This window comes from Aquarana catesbeiana, linkage group LG06 (genome assembly GCF_042186555.1).
Source record: "Aquarana catesbeiana isolate 2022-GZ linkage group LG06, ASM4218655v1, whole genome shotgun sequence".
NCBI lineage: Eukaryota > Metazoa > Chordata > Amphibia > Anura > Ranidae > Aquarana > Aquarana catesbeiana.
In genome coordinates, this window is record NC_133329.1 from 309,222,123 (window position 1) to 309,245,806 (window position 23,684).

General features: G+C 44.8%; 1 protein-coding gene across 2 annotated transcripts in view; it reads right to left on the reverse strand.

The window, feature by feature from the left end:
* Nucleotides 1-3,304: 3,304 nt before the first annotated feature.
* PRLH (prolactin releasing hormone) overlaps nt 3,305-23,684 on the reverse strand; it is a 40,309-nt gene continuing 19,929 nt past the window's right edge. Inside the window, exon 3 of one of the 2 annotated variants that reach the window (XM_073634950.1) lies at nt 3,305-3,940. In XM_073634950.1, coding sequence (XP_073491051.1) covers nt 3,774-3,940 — 167 coding nt within the window. In that variant the 3' untranslated portion in view covers nt 3,305-3,773. The remainder of the gene's footprint in view (nt 3,941-23,684) is intronic. The other variant, XM_073634949.1, reaches the window with a different exon arrangement.

Sequence of the window (23,684 nt, forward strand, 5' to 3'; positions counted from 1 at the left end):
GACTATGGCAGTAACTCACACAGACAAGTGCAATAGAAAACTTGTATTGAAGTAAAGCAAAGACAGTTCACAACAACCCAGAGGGACGCCTGTCCAACCATTCACACTCACGAATTGCAACGCTGCAAAGATGACAGGTATCAGCTGGGTTGACAGTGAGGTTGATTTACTAAAACTGGAGAGTGCAAAATCTGGTGCAGCTGTGCATGGTAGCCAATCAACTTCTAACTTCAGCTTGTTCAATTAAGCTTTGACAAAAAACCTGGAAGCCGATTTGTTTCTATCCAGAGCTGCACCAGATTTTGCACTCTTCAGTCTTAGTAAATCAACCCCACTGTCTGTTAAAAGAGCAGAATGCGGCCTGGTGTCTAGTACCCGAACTGGTCCAAAGGAGTTGTGACCCTATACTTTCCCTCCTCATCAGGAACCTTTCTCTATCTCTAGTACTGTCTCAAGCAGGCGGAGTGCCTGTCCTTACTCTGCCAACTCTCAAAAAGCCTGGTAGCTAGGGCCTTAAGTAGGTTCTGCTTGACCAAAGATGGCTTCTGGAGTCACATGGGGTATCAGCATCCAATCGGGTACTTTCCCAGTGACCCAGGAAACCATGGAGGAACTGTGTTTCCCTTGATTTCCTCTCCAGCTGCTGCGTAAGAGCGCCACCTGAAGTGGTAAACGTAGACTGCACTTGCCTACAAACAGGTAAAATAAAGAAATAGACCTTAAAAAAGAAAATGGTTGTGACCACCACATCTAAGAGGTGGTAAATTACACTATAATACATTTTTCTTGGGTTTAATACACCTTTTTTTGTTTTAATGTCCGTGAAGTCATGGACAACAACTACAGAATATTTGACTATATGGAGGACTTAGCCCAGTGGTAATGATAAGGAAGAGGTATGTTCTAAGGATAAGCGGATATCCTAATTGGGATCCTGAACAACATTAAAGAACCTTTAGAAGAAGAGGTTTTGAACCCTGCTTGAATCCAACAAGAGGAATAATTAATATTTGGAGCAGCTGATTTTTATAAATGGAGCATTTTACACAGATGAAGAGCAATGCCGCAGCTATTACATATCAGTATGTAATATAATGACAACTGTAAGATGTAAACATAAAATGTACATTTTCATTTCCACAAATTGGTGCACAGGGAATATGTGCTATAAATCATTTGATTCTCTGCCTCCACAAAATTCTGACTTTAAAGACTCTAATGCCCTGTACACACAAGCGGACTTTTCGACCAGACTGATCTGACGGACCGAATCTGTCGGACAATCCGACTGTGTGTGGGCTTCATCGGACTTCCGATGGACCTTTTCGGTCGAAAATCCAACGGACTTTAGATTTGAAACATGTTTCAAATCTTTCTGCCGGAACTCCGCCAGACCCAGTTCCTATCGGGAAGCCTGTTTGTCTGTATGCTGGTCCGACGGACCAAATACGACGCAAGGGCAACTATAGCACCTGCCCGCGAGAATGTTTCCAGCGCGGTTCTCGGCGACAGGGTACTATGCATCTCGTGCTCGCTGCAATAGGAAAAACACATTTTCTTATTGCAGTGAACGTGAGAGGGAGGCGACAGTGTCCCTTAAGTCTGGTATGGGTTTTAAGGGGAACCCCCGACACCGAAAAAAAGGCATGGGGTCCCCCCAAAATCCATACCAGACCCTTATCCGAGCACGCAGCCCGGCCGGTCAGGAAAGGGGGTGGGGACGAGCGAGCGCCCCCCCTCTGAATCGTACCAGGCCGCATGCCCTCAACATGGGGGGGTGCTTTGGGGAAGCACCTTGTCCCCATGTTGATGGTTGTCGGGGTCTGTGGGCGGGGGGGCTTATCGGTATCTGGGAGCCCCCTTTAATAAGGGGGCCCCGAGATCCCGGCCCCCCCATTTGAATTAGTATGGGGTACATCATACCCCTACCCATTCACCTGGGGAAAAAAGTGTCAATAAAAAAACACACTACACAGGTTTTTAAAGTAATTTATTAGGCAGCTCCAGGGGTCTTCTTCCGACTTTGGAGGTCTTCTTCCGACTTCTCCGCTCTCTCCTGCCTCTTCTCCCAGTATCCGCTTCTTCTCCCGCTCTCCGGTTCTTCTGCCGGGCTCCTCTGCTATCTTCTGCTCTTTTGCCGCTCTCTTGCTATCGGTGGCCCGGTCTTCTCCATCATCTTCTTCCCTCTTCTCTTCTTCCAATGTTGACACAACGCTCTCTCCCGCTGTAATGCTGTGTTCACGGTGCGCAACGACTTATATAGGCATGGGGCGTGTCCACCAGGTGGTGACCCGGCCATTATGACGGCACAGTCCCAGCATGCCCCGGGACTGTGAGGTCATAAGGGGTGGGGTTACCGGGTGACTTCACCCAGTGACCATGCCCCATGCCTATATAAGGCGTTGCGCACCATGAACACAGCATTACAGTGGGAGAGAGCGTCGTGTCAATATTGGAAGAAGAGAAGAGGGAAGAAGACGATGGAGAAGACTGGGCCACCGCTAGCAAGAGAGTGGCAAAAGAGCAGAAGATAGCGGAGGAGCCCGGCAGAAGAACTGGAGAGCGGGAGAAGAAATTGTAGAAGAGGCCGGAGAGCGGGAGAAGAACCGGACACCGGGAGAAGAGGCCGGAGAGCGGAGAAGTAGGAAGAGACCCCTGAAGTCGGAAGAAGACCCCTGGAGCTGCCTAATAAATTACTTTAAAAACCTGTGCAGTGTGTTTTTTTATTGATACTTTTTTCCCCAGGTGAATGGGTAGGGGTAGGATGTACCCCATACTCATTCACATAGGGCGGGGGGCCGGGATCTGGGGACCCTCTTATTAAAGGGGGCTCCCGCATTCCGATAAGCCCCCCCCCGCAGACCCCGACAACCAACGGCCAGGGTTGTCGGGAAGCGGCCCTTGTCCTCATCAACATGGGGACAAGGTGCTTTGGGGTGGGGGTAGCCGCAGGGCACCCCCCTTCCCCAGAGCATGCACCCCCCATGTAGAGGGCATGCGGCCTGGTACGGTTCAGGAGGGGAGGGGGGAGCTCACTCATCCCCACCCCTTTTCCTGACTGGCCGGGCTGCGTGCTCAGATAAGGGTCTGGTATGGATCTTGGGGGGACACCCACACCATTTTTTTTCGGTGTAGGTGGTTCCCCTTAAAATCCATACCAGACCTGAGGGCCTGGTATGCCCTGCGACGGGGCTTGCAAGGTGTTAATCTCGCCGATAAAAGCTGCGAGATTGACTTCCTTTTCTAGTCCCGTTCAAAATGAACATGTGTGGGCAAGTCCAGAAGTCCGCCGTAACTCCATCGAAAGTCCATCGGGAAGACCGTCGGACCTATTCCGCTGGAAAGTCTGGTTGTGTGTGCACGAGTCCGTTCGTTTGGAATGTCCGTTGGAAGTCTGCCGAAAGTCTGTTGGATAGACCGTCGGACCAGTCCGGTCGAAAAGTCCGCTCGTGTGTACGCGGCATAAGAAGATATTTTGCTGATGAACCCATTCTTATGAAAATATTTTCCATGGAAATCCCTTGTGGATTGTGTGATTAGAGTTTGTTTCTGAAGGATTTGACATAAACCCCATAATTTAAGAAGAAAACATATAACCTTTATTCACTTCTCATTAAATTTGGCTGCTCATTAGGTGATGCATACATTTCTGAGCCAAGCTTTTCACACACTGGTAGAGTTTTGAAAAGAACCAAGGGTATAAAGGATTGTGTGCCTTCCTTATATATACACAGTACATCAGGCTATAACGCTTCCATTCACTGAATTAAGTTTTAATTGTCGTCACTAAGCTCCAAGCTGTCATCTATTGGAATACAAGTGTGCCCCAAGGGTCTGAACACGAACTTCTGAGCATCTTCCCAGGCTGTGCCCCTCCTACCAAACCTTCCTACTGGACGGATTCCACGGCCAGTGTACCATGATGGATCAATGTCAGGATCTAAGGACAAAAAAAGTACACCGTTTATTCAAATGTACCTACCTGTGCATTGCTTAAAAATTTACTTTAAACTAATAATTTTGTTTTGAATGAAAGGTGAGCATGACACAGTTACCTTAACCTTTGCAGATTTCTTATTGTGCTCTGAGCAGTGCAAGATATCTGTAGGTCTGTCATTTAGCCTACCCCAATTTTTACTTGGCTGACTGGGTTTAGTAGGATTCTTTAGGAGCGAATTTATTCACCAGAAGGATCCATATAGACAAATGGGTCTATCAAAGTATTGGAGTTGAGCCAATTGGTCAGGATGGTGTGCTGCAGGCTTGGGGCATTGGTGGTGCTGGTACCAGTTAAGATAACAAAGTTTGAATACAATGGTTAGTGTACAGTGTAAAATGGAAGAAAACAGAAGACAACTACAATTGACATGAAAACATAGTGCAGGTGCTATGTGGCTTTGGGATGGAGACAAATCTCCACTAAACTGAAAGAAATAAGAAGAGGAAACTACTGGAGGAACTTTACCACCTTCTAAATAGTGACAATGCTAAATAATATTCCATTTCATGCTCACCTGCCCAACAATAAACAAAAGTAATAGTCCTGAACTAGGGCTTAGGATTTAAAGTGGAACTTTATTCAAAATGGTTTTATTTTTGAAAGAAGTGGGAAAGACCTAGTTGCCAGATTATAATGCTGTATGGTCACAAGTACAAGAAGTGATGGGTCGTTTTCCCACTAGGGACACATACAGTAATACAAGCATATTGTATTGGTTTGGAAGAGTTAAAACCTATTTTAGCATGTATTTTTTCACTTTGTGTCTCCATTGGGAAGATTCCCATGTGATGTTACTGGGGCTGGAGGTGAAGGGAAATTTCCCCAAAAGCAATATAAAGCAAACAAAATATCTAACCCTTCCCCACTCAATGCAGAACAACACAAATGTGTTTTCACTGTACAAGAATGAATATTTTATGACATTCTATACTGTTCTCATGACATTACAGTAATATGTTCTGAGGAAACACGCAGAATGATAGAAATAAAAAGAGCAGCTTCAGTGATAGCACAAGGAGAGCAGAAAATACAAATGTATGGCTTGTGAAAACCTTGCTAAGATGGTAACAGTACAACTCAAAGCATATAAACACTGTGATAGTTGGTTTTGTTATTGGATGAAATGAATGCTGCACAGCCAAAACATATCAGAAAAAATTATAAAGAATGTCGATCATAAAACTGCTGATAGTTTTCAACAATATACATTTTAAAATGTGTGACTCTGAATTGTTGTGTCAAGAGTTGTCAGTAGATTTGCTTATTGCTCAATGTAAAAACCAATGTACCCTAGTGTGTCATAAATGCCAAATCTTATTTCCTATAAACATATCAAATAGGAATCAAAATGGCAAAATAATGTTATGCAGTTATAAAGCAATTATTTCATTTTGGGTAGTTTTTCTGAAGGTATTTTTTAACGTTCCTGTCATTTAATTGCAAACAATATGCTGAAGAGAAAAATAGTTTGATGGGCTAACACCTTTTTTTTCTCACTTTTGTCCACTTCATTTATGTACAGTATTTTGCCATAGCAGCCCTTGGAGGTTAGGTTCTATTTCCAGCAATGTTATGGAACAGCTATAGTGTGAAATATGAACACACCAGTAGTAAGAGCAGGTGACATATGTCACAAAATGTTTTCTTTTTGTATAGCAATCATGTCCTTTCCCGTGGTGTCCACTGCTCCAGTCACAATAAATTCTCCCTCATAGTGATACCACAGTAGTAGACAAAAAGGATGTGGCAGAGCTACGGTAAAACTTTCATCACTGAAAGACCCAAGTGTATAGCCTACCTTCCTCACTGAATTGCTGTATAATATCATGTCCACTACACAAAAACAGAAACACGTTACATGGCTACATGTACACTAGTCTAACCTGAACATGGCCATGGGAAAAAGTAAACAGTGGCAAAAACGCAAACTGCATTTTTTTCGCAATTTTGTTACGATTTGTGTGAACGTTCCTTTCCTGAACATGATTCTTCCGTGTTCAGGAGAGGGAGGTTTAACCTCACACAAACGTGGCAGCTTCTAAACTTTGTACATGGACACATAACCTTTTATGGAGTTTAAGAGCTTTGGCAAAAAAAAAACGCCATAAGCTCCTAAACTCAAGTTTAAGAGCTGCCAGGAGCTGGCAGTGTACATGAAGCCTAATGAATGTATAACTAAAACCTTTTTCTTTTAGTTTTGCACACAGTTGGGAAGGGTTAAAATCCCTGTCAGTTTTTTTCTGTCTGTTTTCCATTAGTGAGGTTTTCTTCAACTTCTTGTCCCAAAGACACAACAGGAAGTGAAGGAAAATCTCTACAAAGAGCAAGGAGAACGCCCCTTTAAATAGTATTCACTGGAACAGCTATACTCATTAAACAATTTCCCCATACCTTCCATTCTGGTGACAAGCCAACCATTTAAGATTTCTCATGATTTTTTTGGCTTTGTGCCACGTCACCAGGCTGAATAGCAAGAAATAGCAGACAGCAAAAAAACTTAGCAAAGGTTCCGACCCTTTCCAATTCCATCTAAAACAAACAAAAAACCACTTTAACTTTGTATTGTAGTACTATGAACATTTATGTTAATGTTTTGTAATGGTTTCTTTGTAATGTGTCATTGTAGAATATGTAATAATATGTAAGTGTGATACAAATTGACATACAAAGACCTAAACATTGAAATGCCTTGCAGTATAGTGGAAAGAGTGTTGTACAATCTGACAGATACAGTGGGGGGGGTTCGCGAGAATACCCCATTGACGTCAGTCGGCAGGAGAGGAGGAGAGAGGCGGCCGGTCACGTGAGTGCCGAGCGGCGCTCTGAAATCAGGTATAGAACAGCATTTTTTTTAATAAGGCAGATATACAAGGCACTTAGCATTAAGGAAGATAGGGGATTGCCTGATAGTTACTAAGTTATTTCAGCAGCAGGAGGGGTGGGCAGGCCCTGACACAGAGCCGACAGGCAGGGAAGGGAGGGAGAGAGGACAGAGGAGATCTGCGGATGACGGAGACACGTAAACTGACCACGGTGTCAGGGCTCAGCAGCCATGATAACTGTGGTCAGTTTATGGGGGGAGGGCAGAACCAGGCAGGAACAGCCAGGTATTTCAGGTGATAGAAAGGGCCAAATTACACAGCACAAGCACTGTGCTGTTACTCATATTTTAAAGGAACAGGATCCATTTATTTTTTTAGGGTAACAAACACTTTAAGGTAGCTACCAAACTTTTAGAACTGACACATGAAGACTCATTCATGCTGCCGCTGAATAAGGGGACTTCATCAGCAGTTCCCTGCCCGAAGGCCCACAAACAACATTTCTAAAGCTTTATGCACATAGAGCTTAACCAGTTCTGGACCAGCCGCCACAGTTATACTGCGGCAGGTTTGCCTGGCTGGGCAAAGCGTTGTAGTTATACATCGGCCGCAAACATTGGATTCACTTCAGAACCGATCAGTCTCCAGGCTCAGGCCAATGATTTCTGGCCTGGACCTGGTGATCGGTCCTGGCAAATGAAATCCTTCCCCTGCCTGTGTAAGTGTAAACACAGCAGGGGAAGTGATGTCATCTCTCCTCATGGAAGTCTTTTTGTTCCAGAGAGAGGAGAGAAGACATCTCAGAGTAAGTGCACCAACACTACACTGACACCAGTACACGTATGTACACTTATCACCCCCCCGATTGCCCCCCCCAGTTAACCCCTTCACCCCCTGTCATTGTGTCACCCAGTGCAGTGTTCATATTTTTTTTTCATCACTGTACTGGTGTCAATAATGACAAAAATCAGTGTTAGGGTACTTAGTGGTAGGCCCAGATAGGTCTAGGGACCCCCCCAATCCCTTATATAAAGGTTTAACCCCTTGATCACCCCCTGTCACCAGTGATCACCGTATTAGTGTTACGGGTGATGCTGGTTAACTAGTTATTTTTTTTATAGCGTCAGGGCACCCGCCGTATATTACCTAAATAAAGGTTTAACCCCCTGATCACCCGGTGGGTAAGATCAGTTAGGTTTTAGTGTCAGGTAGGGTCTGTGTCGCCCCAGGCAGCGTCAGATTAGTGCCAGTAGAGCTGACACCCACGCACCCACCATACACCTCCCTTAGTAGTATACTGTCTGAATGGATCAATATCTGATCTGTTTAGATCTATACTAGCGTCCCCAGCAGTTTAGGGTTCCCAAAAATGCAGTGTTAACGGGATCAGCCCAGATATCTGCTAACACCTGCGTTTAGCCCCTCCGCCCAGCCCAGCCCACCCAAGTGCAGTATCAATCGGTCACTGTCACTTACAAAAACACTAAACACATAACTGCAGCATTCACCAAGTCAGGCCTGATCCCTGCAAACGCTAACAGTTTTTTTTTGTAGCGTTTGAAGCAGTTGCTGACAGGAGCTCTTTTTCCTGTGAGTCTCACTACTGTACCAGTAAATTTAGAGACCAAAATGTCAAATCAAAGGTACAGTAGTGAAGAGGCCTACATGTTTCTGAGCATGACAGATAGTGAAGAGGAAATCACCCATTAGTCAGAGTCAGGCTCAGAATGCGAACCGGTAGACAGCAGTGGCACCCTGACAGATAGCTCTGACGACGGAGTAGTGGTCCCTGCCAAGGTCAGGCGTACCCGACCCCATTCTTCTGCTGTTGAGGTGGAAGAACCGCAGGGCTCTCGTATGGAGCAGAGAGCCAGTACTAGTGCCGCTCATCCTTCTGGTGAACTGGCAAGCACCAGCGGCCTAGTACATCCTGGTCATACATCCAGCACTGCAATATCACGTGGTGATGTGGTGAGTCCCATAAGTGCAGTTCAAGCTGGTGAGGTGGCTAGCACAAGTAGTGTCCCACAGCCACCAAGAAGAAGACAAACACAGGCCCGTCGAGACCATAGTGTCCTTCCTGCTGCATTTGTCAATCCGAATTGGGAGCCCACCACTTCTGCAGCACCCGTACTTTCCCCATTCACCGGCCAACCCGGAATTCAGGTGGAAACAGTTGATTTTACGTCACTTGATTTTTATTCGCTGTTTTTCACGGAAGATCTCTATAGATCTATTGTGGACCAAAGCAATTTGTATGCTGGTCAATTCATCGCTGCTAATCCACCATTGACCCTTGCCAGGGATTGGAAACCTATTACGGTTTCCAAATTTAAGAACCTTCCTGGGCCTATCCCTCCTCATCTAACTAAAAAGAGTGCGGTCATATTGGTCCACTGACCCAATTCACCATATGCCCATGTTCTCTGCCTCCAAGACCAGGACACGATACGAGCAGATCTTGCGGTTCATGCACTTCAATGATAATGAACACTGTCGTCCTCGGGCTGACCCTGGATTTGATCGGCTCTACAAAATTCGTCCCCTCGTAAACCACTTCAACCAGCAGTTTGCAGCTTTGCTTACTCAAGTTGTCTGCGTTGATGAGTCACTGATTAAGTTTTCTGGCCGCTTGTCTATCAAACAGTATCTTCCCAGCAAGCGTGCCAGATATGGGGTCAAGATGTATAAGCTCTGTGACAGGGCAACAGGCTATACATATAGTTTTATGGTTTACGAGGGAAAAGATAGTTACGTAAAGCCCAGACTACATAGGGAGCGCTGGTAAGATTGTGTGGGACTTGGTGTTACCCTTATTCGGAAAGGGGTACCACTTGTACGTAGTCAATTATTAAACGAGCGTGACACTTTTTAGTCACCTTTTTGATTGTGGAATTGGCGCATGTGGCACCGTGCGATCTAATCTTTCCCCAACGGCTTGTTATTTCACTTTTTCTAAAAGTGAGAAAAAAAAAAACACACACACAAAAACACAAAAAATATATAAAATAAAAAAGCCAAAAATCGTTGTGGTTTTATTTTTCTTCTCTCTCTATTGTTCTCTCTCTTATGTTCGCTCTCTATTGTCCGCTCTATTGTTCCCTCACTATTGTTGTATATCTATTGTTCTCTCTCTGTTGTTACTGTATTTTAGAACCGTAATGTTTTATTTTCACTATGTTTTATTGTATTTGCTTTGCAGGTATGGCATGTCTTATGCCGCTTACAGACGATCAGACATTTCGACAACAAAATCCTGGATTTATTTCCAACAGATGTTGGCTCAAACTTGTCTTGCATACACACGGTTGTGCAAATGTTGTCGGAAATTCCGATCGCCAAGAACGCAGTGATGTACAATACATACGATGAGCCAAGAAAACTGTAAAAAAAAGTTCAATAGCCAGTGTGGCTCTTCTGCTTGATTCTGAGCATGCGTGGAATTTTGTGCGTCCGAATTGTGTACACGTGATCAGAATTTACGGGAACGGATTTTGTTGTCAGAAAATTTAAGATCCAGCTCTCAAATTTTTGTTGTCAGAAATTCTGACAACAAATGTCCGATGGAGCCTACATAATTTCCGACAACAAGCTCACATCGAACATTTTTTGTCAGAAATTCCGACAGTGTGTATGCGGCATTACTGTTATACTGTAATGTTACTTTATTTTATTGTTAACCATCATTTGCTTAGCAGGTACGCCATTCAGCTGCAGCACGGGTTTATTTATTCTGACAGCAACATCATTTGCTCCCACGATACGTAAAGCTGTGACTCCAGCGCTGTCAGAGGTGATTTCACCACCACAGTTAAAAAAGAAGGGCATATATGCCAAAGCATGGGGGCAGGGATGGAGGAGCGATTTGCTCCTAACATTAGGAGCGGATTGCCCCCATGCTTCGGCATATATTTTTTAGGTACAGATTACGTTAAAAAATGTTTTATTTTTACTATGTTTTATTGTATTTGCTTTGCAGGTATGGTATGTTTTACTGTTATACTGTAATTTTACTTTGTTTTATTGTTAACAATCATTTGCTTTGCAGGTACGCCATTCAGCTGCAGCACTGATTTAAACATCTTGACAACAACAGCGTTTGCTCCCACGATACATAAATCAGCAACTCCAGCGCTGTAGGAGGTGATTTCATCACCACAGTTAAAAAAAAATGGTGCATATATGCCCATCATTAGAAGTGGGTGGATGAAGGGCAGTATTCTAATGGTGGGCATACCCACGATTAATCTCTTTTTTTCGTTCAGCCCACAGGCTGCATGAAAAAAAGAACATTACAATGTATGCTCAACAAGGACCAGCAACGTACTGGTATGTTGCTGGACTTTGAGTGGTTATACCAGAATGAGGTTTAGGTATCATCTTGGTATCATTCTTTTCAGGCAGTGGTCAGCTTTCATGTAAAAGCAATCCTAGTGGCTAATTAGCCTCTAGACTGCTTTTATAAGCAGTGGGAGGGAATGTTCCCCCCCCACGGTCTTCCATGGTTTTCTCTGGCTCTCCTGTCCCAACAGGGAACCCGAGAATGCAGCCGGTGGTTCCGCCAGCTGACCATAGAGCTGATCAGAGACCAGAATGGCTCCAATCATCTCTATGGCCTAAGAAACCGGAAGCTACCAACATTTCATGACTTAGGTTTCGCCGAATATAAACAGCGCCATTGGGAAATTGGGAAAGCATTTTATCACACCGATCTTGGTGTGGTCAGATGCTTTGAGGGCAGAGGAGAGATCTAGGGTCTAATAGACCCAAATTTTTTCAAAAAAGAGTACCTGTCACTAACTATTGCTATCATAGGGGATATTTACATTCCCTGAGATAACAATAAAAATGATTAAAAAAAAATAAAAAAATTAAAGGAACAGTTTAAAAATAAAATAAAAAAGCAAAATAAATAATAATAAAAAAAAGCACCCCTTTCCCCCCGTGCTTACACAAAGGTGTAAACAGCAATTGCACCATGCATGTGAGGTATTACCACGAAGGTCAGATCGAGTGCAGTAATTTTAGCAGTAGACCTCCTCTGTAAAGCTAAAGTGGTAACCTGTAAAGGCTTTTAAAAATGTATGTAGTTTGTCGCTGATGCGCGTTTGTGCGCAATTTTAAAGCACGTCATGTTTGGTATCCATGTACTTGGCATAAGATCATCTTTTTTATTTCATCAAACATTTGGGCAATATAGTGTGTTTTAGTGCATTAAAATTTAAAAAAGTGTGTTTTTTCCCAAAAAATTGCGTTTGAAAAATCGCTGCGCAAATATTGTGTAAAAAAAAAATGCAACACCTACCATTTTAATCTGTAGGGCCTCTGCTTTAAAAAAAATATATATATTGTTTGGGTGTTCAAAGTAATTTTCTTGCAAAAAAATAAAAAATTTTTTTTTGTAAACAAAAAGTGTCAGAAAGGACTTTGTCTTCAAGTGGTTAGAAGAGTGGGTGATGTGTGAAATAAGCTTTTAAATGATGTGCATAAAATGCCAGGACAGTTCAAACCCCCCCCCCCAAATGACCCTTTTTTGGAAAGTAGACAGCCCAAGCTATTTGCTGATAGGCATGTTGAGTCCATGGAATATTTTATATTTTGCCACAAGTTGCGGGAAAATTACAATATTTTTTTTTTTTGCACAAAGTCGTCACTAAATGATATATTGCTCAAACATGCCATGGGCATGTGTAAAATTACACCACAAAATACATTCTGCTGCTTCTCCTGAGTACGGGGATACCACATATGTGAAACTTTTTGGGAGCCTAGCCGTGTACAGGACCTCGAAAACCAAGCACCGCCTTTAGGCATTCTAAGGGGCGTAGAATGGTGATTTCACTTCCTCACTACCAATCACAGTTTTGGAGGCCATGAAATGTCAAGACAGCACACCCCCCCCAAATTACCCCATTTTGAAATGGGGGTTTGTGCTATCTGGACATTTCAGTGCCTCCGTAACTGTGATAGGTAGTGAGGAGTAAAATCACCATTTTACGCCCTTAGAAAGCCTGAAGGCTGTGATTGGGTTTCGGGTCCTGTACACGGCTAGGCTCCAAAAAAGTCTCACATATGTGGTATCCCCATACTCAGGAGAAGCAGCAGAATGTATTTTGGGGTGTAATTCCACATATAACCATGGCATGTTTGAGCAATATATCATTTAGTGACAACTTTGTGCAAAAAAAAAAAAGAAATGTAATTTTTCTGCAACTTGTGTCAAAATATAAAATATTCCATGGACTCAGCATGCCTCACAGCAAATAGCTTGGTGTGTCTATTTTCCAAAATGGGGTCATTTGGGGAGGTTTGTGCTATCTTGGCATTTTATGGCCTTCGAAACTGTGATAGGTAGTGAGATGTGAAATCAAAAATTTACGCCCTTAGAAATCCTGAAGGCGGTGCTTTGTTTTCGGGGTCCTGTACGCGGCTAGGCTCCCAAAAAGTCTCACACATGTGATATCCCCATACTCAGGAGAAGCAGCAGAATGTATTTTGGGGTGTAATTCCACATATAACCATGGCATGTGTGAGCAATATATCATTTAGTGACAACTTTGTGTAATTTTTTTTGTCATTTTTCAATCACTTGTGACAAAAAAATAAAATATTCAATGGACTCAACATGCCTCTCAGCAATTTCCTTGGGGTTTCTACTTTCCAAAATGGGGTCATTGGGGGGGAGGGGTTGTACTGCCCTGCCATTTTAGCACCTCAAGAAATGAGATAGGCAGTTATAAACTAAAAGCTGCGTAAATTCCAGAAAATGTACCCTAGTTTGTAGATACTATAACTTTTGCGCAAACCAATAAATATACGCTTATTGACATTTTTTTACCAAAAACATGTGGCTGAATACATTTTGGCCTAAATGTATGACTAAAATTGAGTTTATTGGATTTTTCTTATAACAAAAAGTACTAAATATCATTTTTTTTCAAAATATTTTTCCGTTTATATCACAAAAAATAAAAATTGCAGAGGCAATCAAGAAAGCTATATTTGTGGAAAAAAAAGGACACAAATTTCATTTGGGTACAACTTTGCATGACTGCGCAATTACCAGTTAAAGCAGCGCAGTGCCAAATTGTAAATTGTAAAAAGTCCTCTGGTCATTGAGCAGCCTAATCTTTCGGGGCTGAAGTGGTTAAAAAATGCTGCTGTTACATGCATTGAGAATTTTTTTCAGCTTATAAAAGCATCTCTATATAGGCCTATGTGTTGATCCACACACAGAAATTTACAGGTGTATTAGAAGAGAAGCGTTTTCAGGAGAGGAGCTGAAGAGCAGAAAAAAATGCAGAATGTGTCTAAACACGTCTAAACGCACATAAGCACTAGACGTCTAGCGTTCGAGTGTTAATGCATTCCAAAGCCCCAAAAAATCTGGCCATTAGAATACGCTAATGCTCAAACACTAGACGTGCTTAAACTCGTTTGCAGTCGTGGCTTTTGCCTCGTTTCTTAAGCAACTTTTGTCCTGCCAGGAGTTTTGGCATTCATAGAGGCCTAAACAGATGCCCTATGTGCATGAGACCTTAATGTGGTAACTGGGTCAAGTAGTTTAGTTCACACAACGGCAGGCATTGCATTGTGGAGCGAAGGCCCATATTTGGGCTTCAGGTGCCTACTGTTTTTCCTTGGTTCTCCTGACAGGCCTCCTGATTCCTTGGAGAGTTTTTGGCTTGCAGGTGCAGAAAACCACACTGGATTGGATGCTCTTCTGTAAGAACACAGTGTAAACATTTAGTACAGGACATATCTAGTTCTATACAGAGAATGTTCTCCTAACTCTTTCAGAAGATGTAATTTTACAGACTTTGTTACATATTTGGTGATCCTGCTACATAGCTTCTGACTTTTGGTCCCAGATTGCTAAGCTTGTGTCTTCTCTTCAGTATCAGGCAGCCCCTTCCATAAAGATGCAAAAAAATTGTAAATAGCCTATTGTTATGCCGCGTACACAAGATCGGACTTTCCGACAACAAAACTGTGGATTTTTTTCCGAAGGATGTTGGCTCAAACTTGTCTTGCATACACACGGTCACAAAAATGTTGGCCAAAAATTCCAAATGTGGGAACGCGGTGACGTACAAGACGTACGACGAGCCGAGAAAAAGGGAAGTTCAATAGCCAGTTCCTTCTGCTTGATTCAGAGCATGCGTCAACTTTTGTGCGACAGACTTGTGTACACACGATCGGACTTACTGACAACAAGTTTTGTTGGCGGAAAATTTGAGAACCTGCTCTCAAAGATTTGTGTGCGGAAATTCCGACAGCAAATGTTCGATGAAGCATACACACAGTCGTACTTTCCGACAACAAGTTTACATCGAACATTTCCCGTCGGAAAGTCCGACCGTGTGTATGCGAACAGATGAACAGATTTTAAAAAAAGTTGAGCTGATTTGACCGCTATAATGTTCCTAGCATCAAACATGTATTACTCAGGACTTAAAGAAGATATATCATTAGACATTAGAATTTGTATTTTGTAGCTATGTCCCCTATGGAACAAAGTACATGTAGTACTTTGTCCTATGTTTCAAAATGCTTTCTAACCCTACTTATGAATACTGACCTGCTCTTCTCCCCTCCAGCCACAGCCAATTATACAACAATTTTGAATGAGATGGTTGATTCATAGCTGCAGTTTGTCTCAGCTGTGAGCACTTTCCAGAGACAAGAAGCGGCAAGAGGAATACAGAGGAAGCAGGCATACACCAGCCTCTGCATTCCTATTTCCATTGCTTGTTTCAAGAAAGTGTTCACAGCTGAGACAAGCTACAGCTATGAATCAGCCATCTCCTTTATAGCTGTTGTCAGATTGGCCATGGCAGCAGAAGAAGGGGGGCAAGTCAGTACGCATAACCTGGGTTAGTAATCACTTAGAAATATGTAACAAAGTACTACATGTACCTTGTACCATAGAGGACAGAATCTTTAAAATTTTAATGATAGATATTCTCTCTAACCCACCCCACCCTTAAAAGGCCTGTTATTTATGTAGCACTGGTAGATTTTTTTTAATCTACCGCTGATAGGTTAATCTTGTGGGTTACTTGTTAGAGGAAGTTAGATTTGCCTCTCTTCCAGCTTGGCTGAGTTGCATGTGGTTCCACACTGTGCCGGTGGGTGTCGTTGTCACCATCGGCTGGTGTTGGAAAAGCAACGTGTTGAAGCATATGAGTGCTCCTCTGTCCCGGAGACAACTCGGTGGAGGTGGTCCTCCGAGTTGCATTCTGGGAGAGGGTATTTATAGGACAGACGCCATGTTTAGGGGTTCGTTTCCAGCCACCTGCTGGCCCTCCTGGCCGAAAGGTATGCGTTAAGAGTACCACCTCGTGGTCCTCCGTTCTGGAGGCCCACGTCGCTGCGACGTGTGGGTGGGCCCAGAAGTCTGTCTGGGGCCTACCACAGCAGCAGAGGAATGGTCCTGAGCTGTCTATCCTGAGTGAAGAAGCTGGACGACGGAGAAGATCCCAGGGGAGGACCCGTCATGGAAGGATCATGCAGAGTGCTGGTCTGGAGAGGGGCCTGGTGACTCGGTTGGAGGACATATCCTGAAGTAATCTTACTGCATAATACTGCCGGGTTGGCTTAAAGGTTCAAGTACTGTGTCTGACATTCATCATAAACCAATACATCCTGTGGCAGAGGATCGTACGGGTTTTATTCCAAACAAGTGTGTGGCAGAGACTTTTGTTCGTGCTATGTACTGGCTGCTAGGCAAGTGAGAGAGGCCTATCCAGGCGGGCAAAGATTGGGTCCCACAAGGGGGAACGCATTCAACCATTCAACCGCAAGTGTTCAGCTCCAGAGAATGTCCTAAAGAATACTAATATTTGAGCTTCCCTGCAACTTTCCTTCTGCCTCTTTCCTGCTACTTCCTTTATAATTTGTTCATTAAAGCGTTAGAAAATCTACTCAAGTGTTAGTGTCTACATCGTCCAGAGGTAAACTCAACGGGACCCTAGACCCGGTGCACGTGAAACAGAGGTGTCAAGAGTGAAGGTAACAGCCCGCTTTAAACCAGCAACTCCACCGAGAGTTAGTGCTACATGTGGGCACGTCTTCCGGGATTTGTTAGCCATCAGTTCCTGCAACCTGGAGAAGTGTTTCACCGGGAGTTTACGGTGAGAGCTAGACTTTGTCATTTTCTCAGGAGAAGAAGAGGTTAAAAGTTGCAGGACTTTATTTCTGAGTGCGTAGGCGGTGGGCGCCAGTAAAAGCTACGTGATCAGAAGAACAAGTGGGAGGAGCCTACCCTACTTGATACCGCGTGGGACGCGTGTATGTGTTTGGCGCCAGAGAGGAAGAGAGGCTTCGTGATCGTGCTGAGAAGATCAGAGTGTGGCCATGTCTTTTCCAGCGATGCAGCCAATTATGGGACCAAGAATGTTCCGTGTGAGCACCGCGTCGAGTACTGTGCTGACCGGAACCCTGCTTACAGATACCGGTATTCGTCTGAAGCCGCAGGGGAGGTTTGTTCTCTATACCGTCGGAGATATCGAAGGGCTGGGCATGATTTGTCACAAATGTGGCCGTACATCTCCGTCCATTTGGTCGCTGCCCGCAATGTGGAGAATATTTGTTTGTGGTGGAGCAACCTACCATGTCGCCCCGTGCTTATCGTATGGACTGGGCTACAGGTGTCGCCACAGTAGAAGCTGCTACTCCTGCTGAAAGAGAACGGCAGGTCATGACTTTGCCTGTTGTTGCCGAGAATGTTCCAGAGAGAGACACTGCTGTTACCGATTCATCAGCGGACATTGCTTTGATTCCGCGTCCACTATGCCTATCCCTGTTGTACCTGTCCAGAGGAAGGTGGGATATGTGAAGGCTTCCCGCAGCCGTGGCCGAGGTCTACCCCAGAGACTACCCGAACCGGATCCAACAAAGTCCACGACAGGAACGGGTGAGCAATTAATGGGAAATGTATCTGGGAATGTAAATAAATATCTGCCAGCAGAAGAGCTGGGAGATTCGGAGATAGAATCCATGTCGGATCTCTCCGGTGATGATGACTTGTTTGACACTATGTCACAGGAACTGTTATGGGCCTAAGGCGAGGATGTCGCCTCTGCTATGACTTTCCCTGAATGGACAGCCCTGAGTTCTGGGAAGACATAACCTTGTGTGGAGCCACACAGCACTGTAAATGAGACATTGTCAAAAGTTGCTAGTTCACTTCGGATACTGGCTGGGTCTATGGTGAGCAAGTCATTGGATTCATGTGTGCCTCCTGGTATGGGGAAAAATAGATCCTTACCGAAACTTGCACGTTTGCAGAGAATGTTGAACAAGCGTGTAGCTACGGAATATGGTTTGGAGTTCCCTTATGTCCCTCAGGACATAATGCAAGTGATTGAAGCTAACCGGGAGCTTTGGTGCAGTGAAGCTGTTTGGGAATATTTGTCTGTGCCTAAGCCTTTCCAAAAAACTGGATGTTCTGTTGCTATGGATGAACGCTTCAGTGGATGTTTTATGCACTGGAACTATGGTCGGCACATTCATGCTGACAAAGTGGTCATTTGCAGACCCGGAAAAGATGATGTTGTATATTTCATCACTACAGTGGTTAAACTGGGAAAAACACTGACATTGCCAGATCCCTGTTTTTTTTGGTAATTATGGACAAAAGAACTTTGGGATAGTCAGTTAGTTAGTGTCAGTATATAGAGATCTTTGTGGTCAAGATCTAAATACTCATCTCAGTGTTTCAAATCCAAGGACTTCTTTTTGCTAGCCGGATTTCTTTCATTTAAGAAAAAATGTATATATAGGGATGGACTCCTAAAGATTATTCTGATGTAGATAATGGGAAGAGAGTTTCATTTTTTTCAAATGAGACTTTGCTCCTGAAACTGTATAGATTGCATGTGTGTTTAATATGTTTTCCTTTTCAGGAACCATTTGATCTCCTATCAAGCTGTTAGGATTTTCAGCTAGATAGATAGTGGGGTTATGTACAGTCATAGGATGGTTTTGTTTGCGGATGTGAACATATTGTTTTACAAATGTTAATTGTCACGGAACGCCCCACACTCCGCTTGAGTGCTTCCGTCATATACCGCTTCCTAAGTTCTGGAACACGAGTCCAATGGATCTGGCTATAGGAACCCCAAGAACTAGACAACACCAGTCTTGGAGTACATCAGAACTACTACTCTTTATTTTGAGATCTCACAGACCTTTATACTGCAGGGATGACTCAAAGCTAACCTAATTAACATGACCTAATTTACTACAAAATGTACCCAGACCAGATGACAGTCTTGTGGGCACCGAGCTTCACACATTAATACAATTAACAATACAAACAACAATCTCCCCCCTCCTCAGCCTAGACCATTCGTCTATTAGCCAGTGCTGGTGGCTAAGGTGATCAGCTCTCTCAATTAACATAAACACATGTTGATAACACCAGCATCTCCTCACAGGATGTGTCCCAGCAGAATGAATCAGTCTTATCAGCAGGGGGCTGCTGGAGGAACCCCCCCTCCCTCTTCAGGGACACAAATCTACAGTAAGGAGTCCCCATACAATATATACATGACTGAGTCCGATTAATACAGTTCAGACTGGATTTCTCATTCACCAGAAATGCTAGGGCCCATAATCGGTGGGCAACAGGCTTGCACACAGTCCTCTCCAACAGCCTCCGCTCTGGCCATGCCCGTGACATTTCTCCCCTTTCGGCAGGAGACTAACACAGGAGGAGACCCCAGACGGGTTGACTCCGAAGTTAGTCCATAGTTCCAGTCCTCTACTGCCTGTACCCACACAGTACCCCAAACAAATCATCCCAAACAGTGTATTACTCACCCAGCCATCCTCTGCCTCTCTCAGAGAACATATCTGCCGCTGGGGAGAGGCCCGGACTGACCCTTCTCCCTGGAATCCTTTCTGCCGCTGGAGAGAAGACAGGGGGACTGGGCTCACTCCATCCTGCTGTTGGGGATCTGGGCCGACTGCCCAGCATCCCTGGGGTATACAGGTGGGGACTGAAGCCCCATCAACTGACACCAGATCAAGCTGCAGTTGTGAGGTGATGACTGCATTCTCTCCTTGGACCTCCACAATTGCTGCAGGTGTGGGGCAGAGGTCTTGGACCCTCTGTCCGGTTGCCAGCACTTCTGCTGGGGGTTTGCCAGGTGGTTCCTCCTCTACAGAAACGTCTATTAAATCCCCAGTCTCTGGAATTGGTAAAAGTGTGGGACAGAGGTCTTGGACCCTCTGTTCAGTTACCAGATCTTCAGCTGGAGAAGTTTGTTTTAACTCCATAGATGCTGCTGGCAGAAAATCACATGTCCCTGTCAGTGTTGTGGGAGAAAGGCTGACTACCTCTTCTCTCAGGAAGGCTGAAGCCACTGTTGGTGCTGGGCAGAACACAGTGAACTTTGGCCTTGATAGCAGCTCTTCTGCTGGAGGCTCATCAGGTTGTTCTTCCTCAGCAGAAAAGTCTATTAAATCCTCTACCTCTATAACTGGTGTCTGTGGATAGAGGTTCACCATCTCCTGTCCGTGGAACTCAGAAGATGCCATCAGTGCTGAGCAGAGCGCAATGAAGTTTGGCCCTAATCCCAACTCTTCTGCTGGGGGCTCACCCGACGGTTCTTCCTCAGCAGAAAAGTCTATCAAATCCCATGTCTCTGCAACTGATGTTGGGGAATAGGGGTTCACCATCTCCTGTCCATGGAACCCAGAAGATGTTATCATTTCTGGACAGAGGTTAGCAGAGCTCTGCCCTGTTGTCAGCACTTCAGGTTTGGGGACGGCAATCTCCAGATTTTCCACTGCAGATTCTCTGGCATGCTGCTGGACAGGCACATTCCTCCATCCAAGATCATCCCATGCAGAAACAGGATCATCAAGGTCAGTCAGCACTTGCTGCATCCGCCATAAGACCTCCGCCTCCATAGCTGTGGGGGCAGGTTGGCAAAGCACACTATCGCTCTGCCACATTGCCGACTCTTCAGCCAGGATTTCAGGGTTGTCAGCTGGTATTTCCTGATAGTCCCAGGCAAAGGGAGCCCAGCCCTGGCACTGAGCAATGTCTAGCAGCCGTCTGTAGGCGATCTCTAGCTCCCATTCCTGAACGGCCAGAAACTCCAAATCTTCCTGTGCCCAGTGCACTTCCGAAATGTTCAGTAGCCCTTCTCTGAAATCCATGATTTCGTCCACCCGCCGCTCCAAATCACTCCCAAAGTTAGGGTCCCCTGTCAGCTTCACAAACAACAGTCCCAAGCCGCCGTAGCTTAAGCCTTCCATTGGGCTGTCATCCGCTATCCAGGGACATGCTTGGGATACATGCCACCGGAGGGCTCTGTAGCTCTCATCCAACTTCATCTCTGCCCAGACCAGCCTGCTTAATTCAGCTGTCTGCTTCTTGTGTGGTTTTTCTCCCAAAAACCGCACCCGCAGTCCGTACTGCGACCAGTACCTTTCCTCGATGGAGGGGAGAACTTTTCCCTGGTGTCGCTGCTCACGGGCTAGCGCTTCCTTCCAGAGTTTGCAGCGAATAGAATCACACCATCCCAGCAGGACCTGCTCCGATACTGGTCCTCTGTGCTGTATCTGCATCTCTCGCAACCTCCTTCTGAATTCCTCATCCATGGCGGCTGGTATCTGTACCTCTCCTCTTCTGCTATCTGGACCTTGGATCCAGATGGAAGTTTGGATGTCCCAGACTTCAGGAAGCTTTCCCGCTGCTTGCCACCAATGTCACGGAACGCCCCACACTCTGCTTGAGTGCTTCCGTCATATACCGCTTCCTAAGTTCTGGAACACGAGTCCAATGGATCTGGCTATAGGAACCCCAAGAACTAGACAACACCAGTCTTGGAGTACATCAGAACTACTACTCTTTATTTTGAGATCTCACAGACCTTTATACTGCAGGGATGACTCAAAGCTAACCTAATTAACATGACCTAATTTACTACAAAATGTACCCAGACCAGATGACAGTCTTGTGGGCACCGAGCTTCACACATTAATACAATTAACAATACAAACAACAATCTCCCCCCTCCTCAGCCTAGACCATTCGTCTATTAGCCAGTGCTGGTGGCTAATGTGATCAGCTCTCTCAATTAACATAAACACATGTTGATAACACCAGCATCTCCTCACAGGATGTGTCCCAGCAGAATGAATCAGTCTTATCAGCAGGGGGCTGCTGGAGGAACCCCCCCTCCCTCTTCAGGGACACAAATCTACAGTAAGGAGTCCCCATACAATATATACATGACTGAGTCCGATTAATACAGTTCAGACTGGATTTCTCATTCACCAGAAATGCTAGGGCCCATAATCGGTGGGCAACAGGCTTGCACACAGTCCTCTCCAACAGCCTCCGCTCTGGCCATGCCCGTGACATTAATCTTATAATGTCTTTCTACTGTTTTTTCTTCTTCTTTGCCTAAATTCAAGTTTTAAGTTCAAATACCTGCTCTCAGGTTTGGGAGTTATTATTTTTGTGACAGACGTTGAGGACAACGTCTATTGTAGTGGGGGGAGTATGTAGCGCTGGTAGATTTTTTTAATCTACCGCTGATAGGTTAATCTTGTGGGTTACTTGTTAGAGGAAATTAGATTTGCCTCTCTTCCAGCTTGGCTAAGTTGCATGTGGTTCCACACTGTGCCGGTGGGTGTCGTTGTCACCATCGCCTGGTGTTGGAAAAGCAACGTGTTGAAGCGTATGAGTGCTTCTCTGTCCCGAAGACAACTCGGTGGAGGTGGTCCTCCGAGTTGCATTCTGGGAGAGGGTATTTATGGGACAGACGCCATGTTTAGGGGTTCGTTTCCAGCCACCTGCTGGCCCTGCTGGCCAACAGGCATGCGTTAAAAGTACCACCTCGTGGTCCTCCGTTCCGGAGGCCCACGTCGCTGCGGCGTGTGGGTGGGCCGAGAAGCCTGTCTGGGGCCTACCACAGCAGCAGAGGAATGGTCCTGAGCTGTCTATCCTGAGTGAAGAAGCTGGACAACCGAGAAGATCCCAGGGGAGGACCCGTCATGGAAGGATCATGCAGAGTGCTGGTCTGGAGAGGGGCCTGGTGACTCGGTTGGAGAACGTATCCTAAAGTAATTTTACTGCATTGTACTGCCGGGTTGGCTCAATAGTTCAAGTACTGTGTCTGACATTCATCATAAACCAATACATCCTGTGGCAGAGGATCGTACAGGTTTTATTCCAAACAAGTCTGTGGCAGAGACTTTTGTTCGTGCTATGTACTGGCTGCTAGGCAAGTGAGAGAGGCCTATCCAGGCGGGCAAAGATTGGGTCCCACAAGGGGGAACGCATTCAACCATTCAACCGCAAGTGTTCAACTCCAGAGAATGTCCTAAAGAATACTAAGGAAAGGTATTTGAGCTTCCCTGCAACTTTCCTTCTGCCTTTTTCCTGCTACTTCCTTTATAATTTGTTCATTAAAGCATTGGAAAATCTACCTAAGTGTTATGCTGGCCATACACTATACAGAAAATCGGCCGAACCCATTTTCGAAAAACGAACGTTCGACCGTGACCGCAAACGATCGTGCCATCATATAATGTCCGATAATCTGTTCAGTGGACATGAATAAATAATTTTGTGTTGGTTTTTTTACATATACCTAGTGCAGGCAGTTCGGACGGGAAACACATTAACCTTGCAATTTATCGTACGTTCGGCAGAAATTTTCCAAACATGCCGTTCGTTTTTTTTCCACAAAAACGTCACAAACGATTATCGATTTGTACCCACTAACTTGCCGAAAAACGAACGAAGTGTCCATACGAACGATTTTTCGGCCGATTTTTCGTATAGTGTATGGCCAGCATTAGTGTCTACATCGTCCAGAGGTAAACTCAACGGG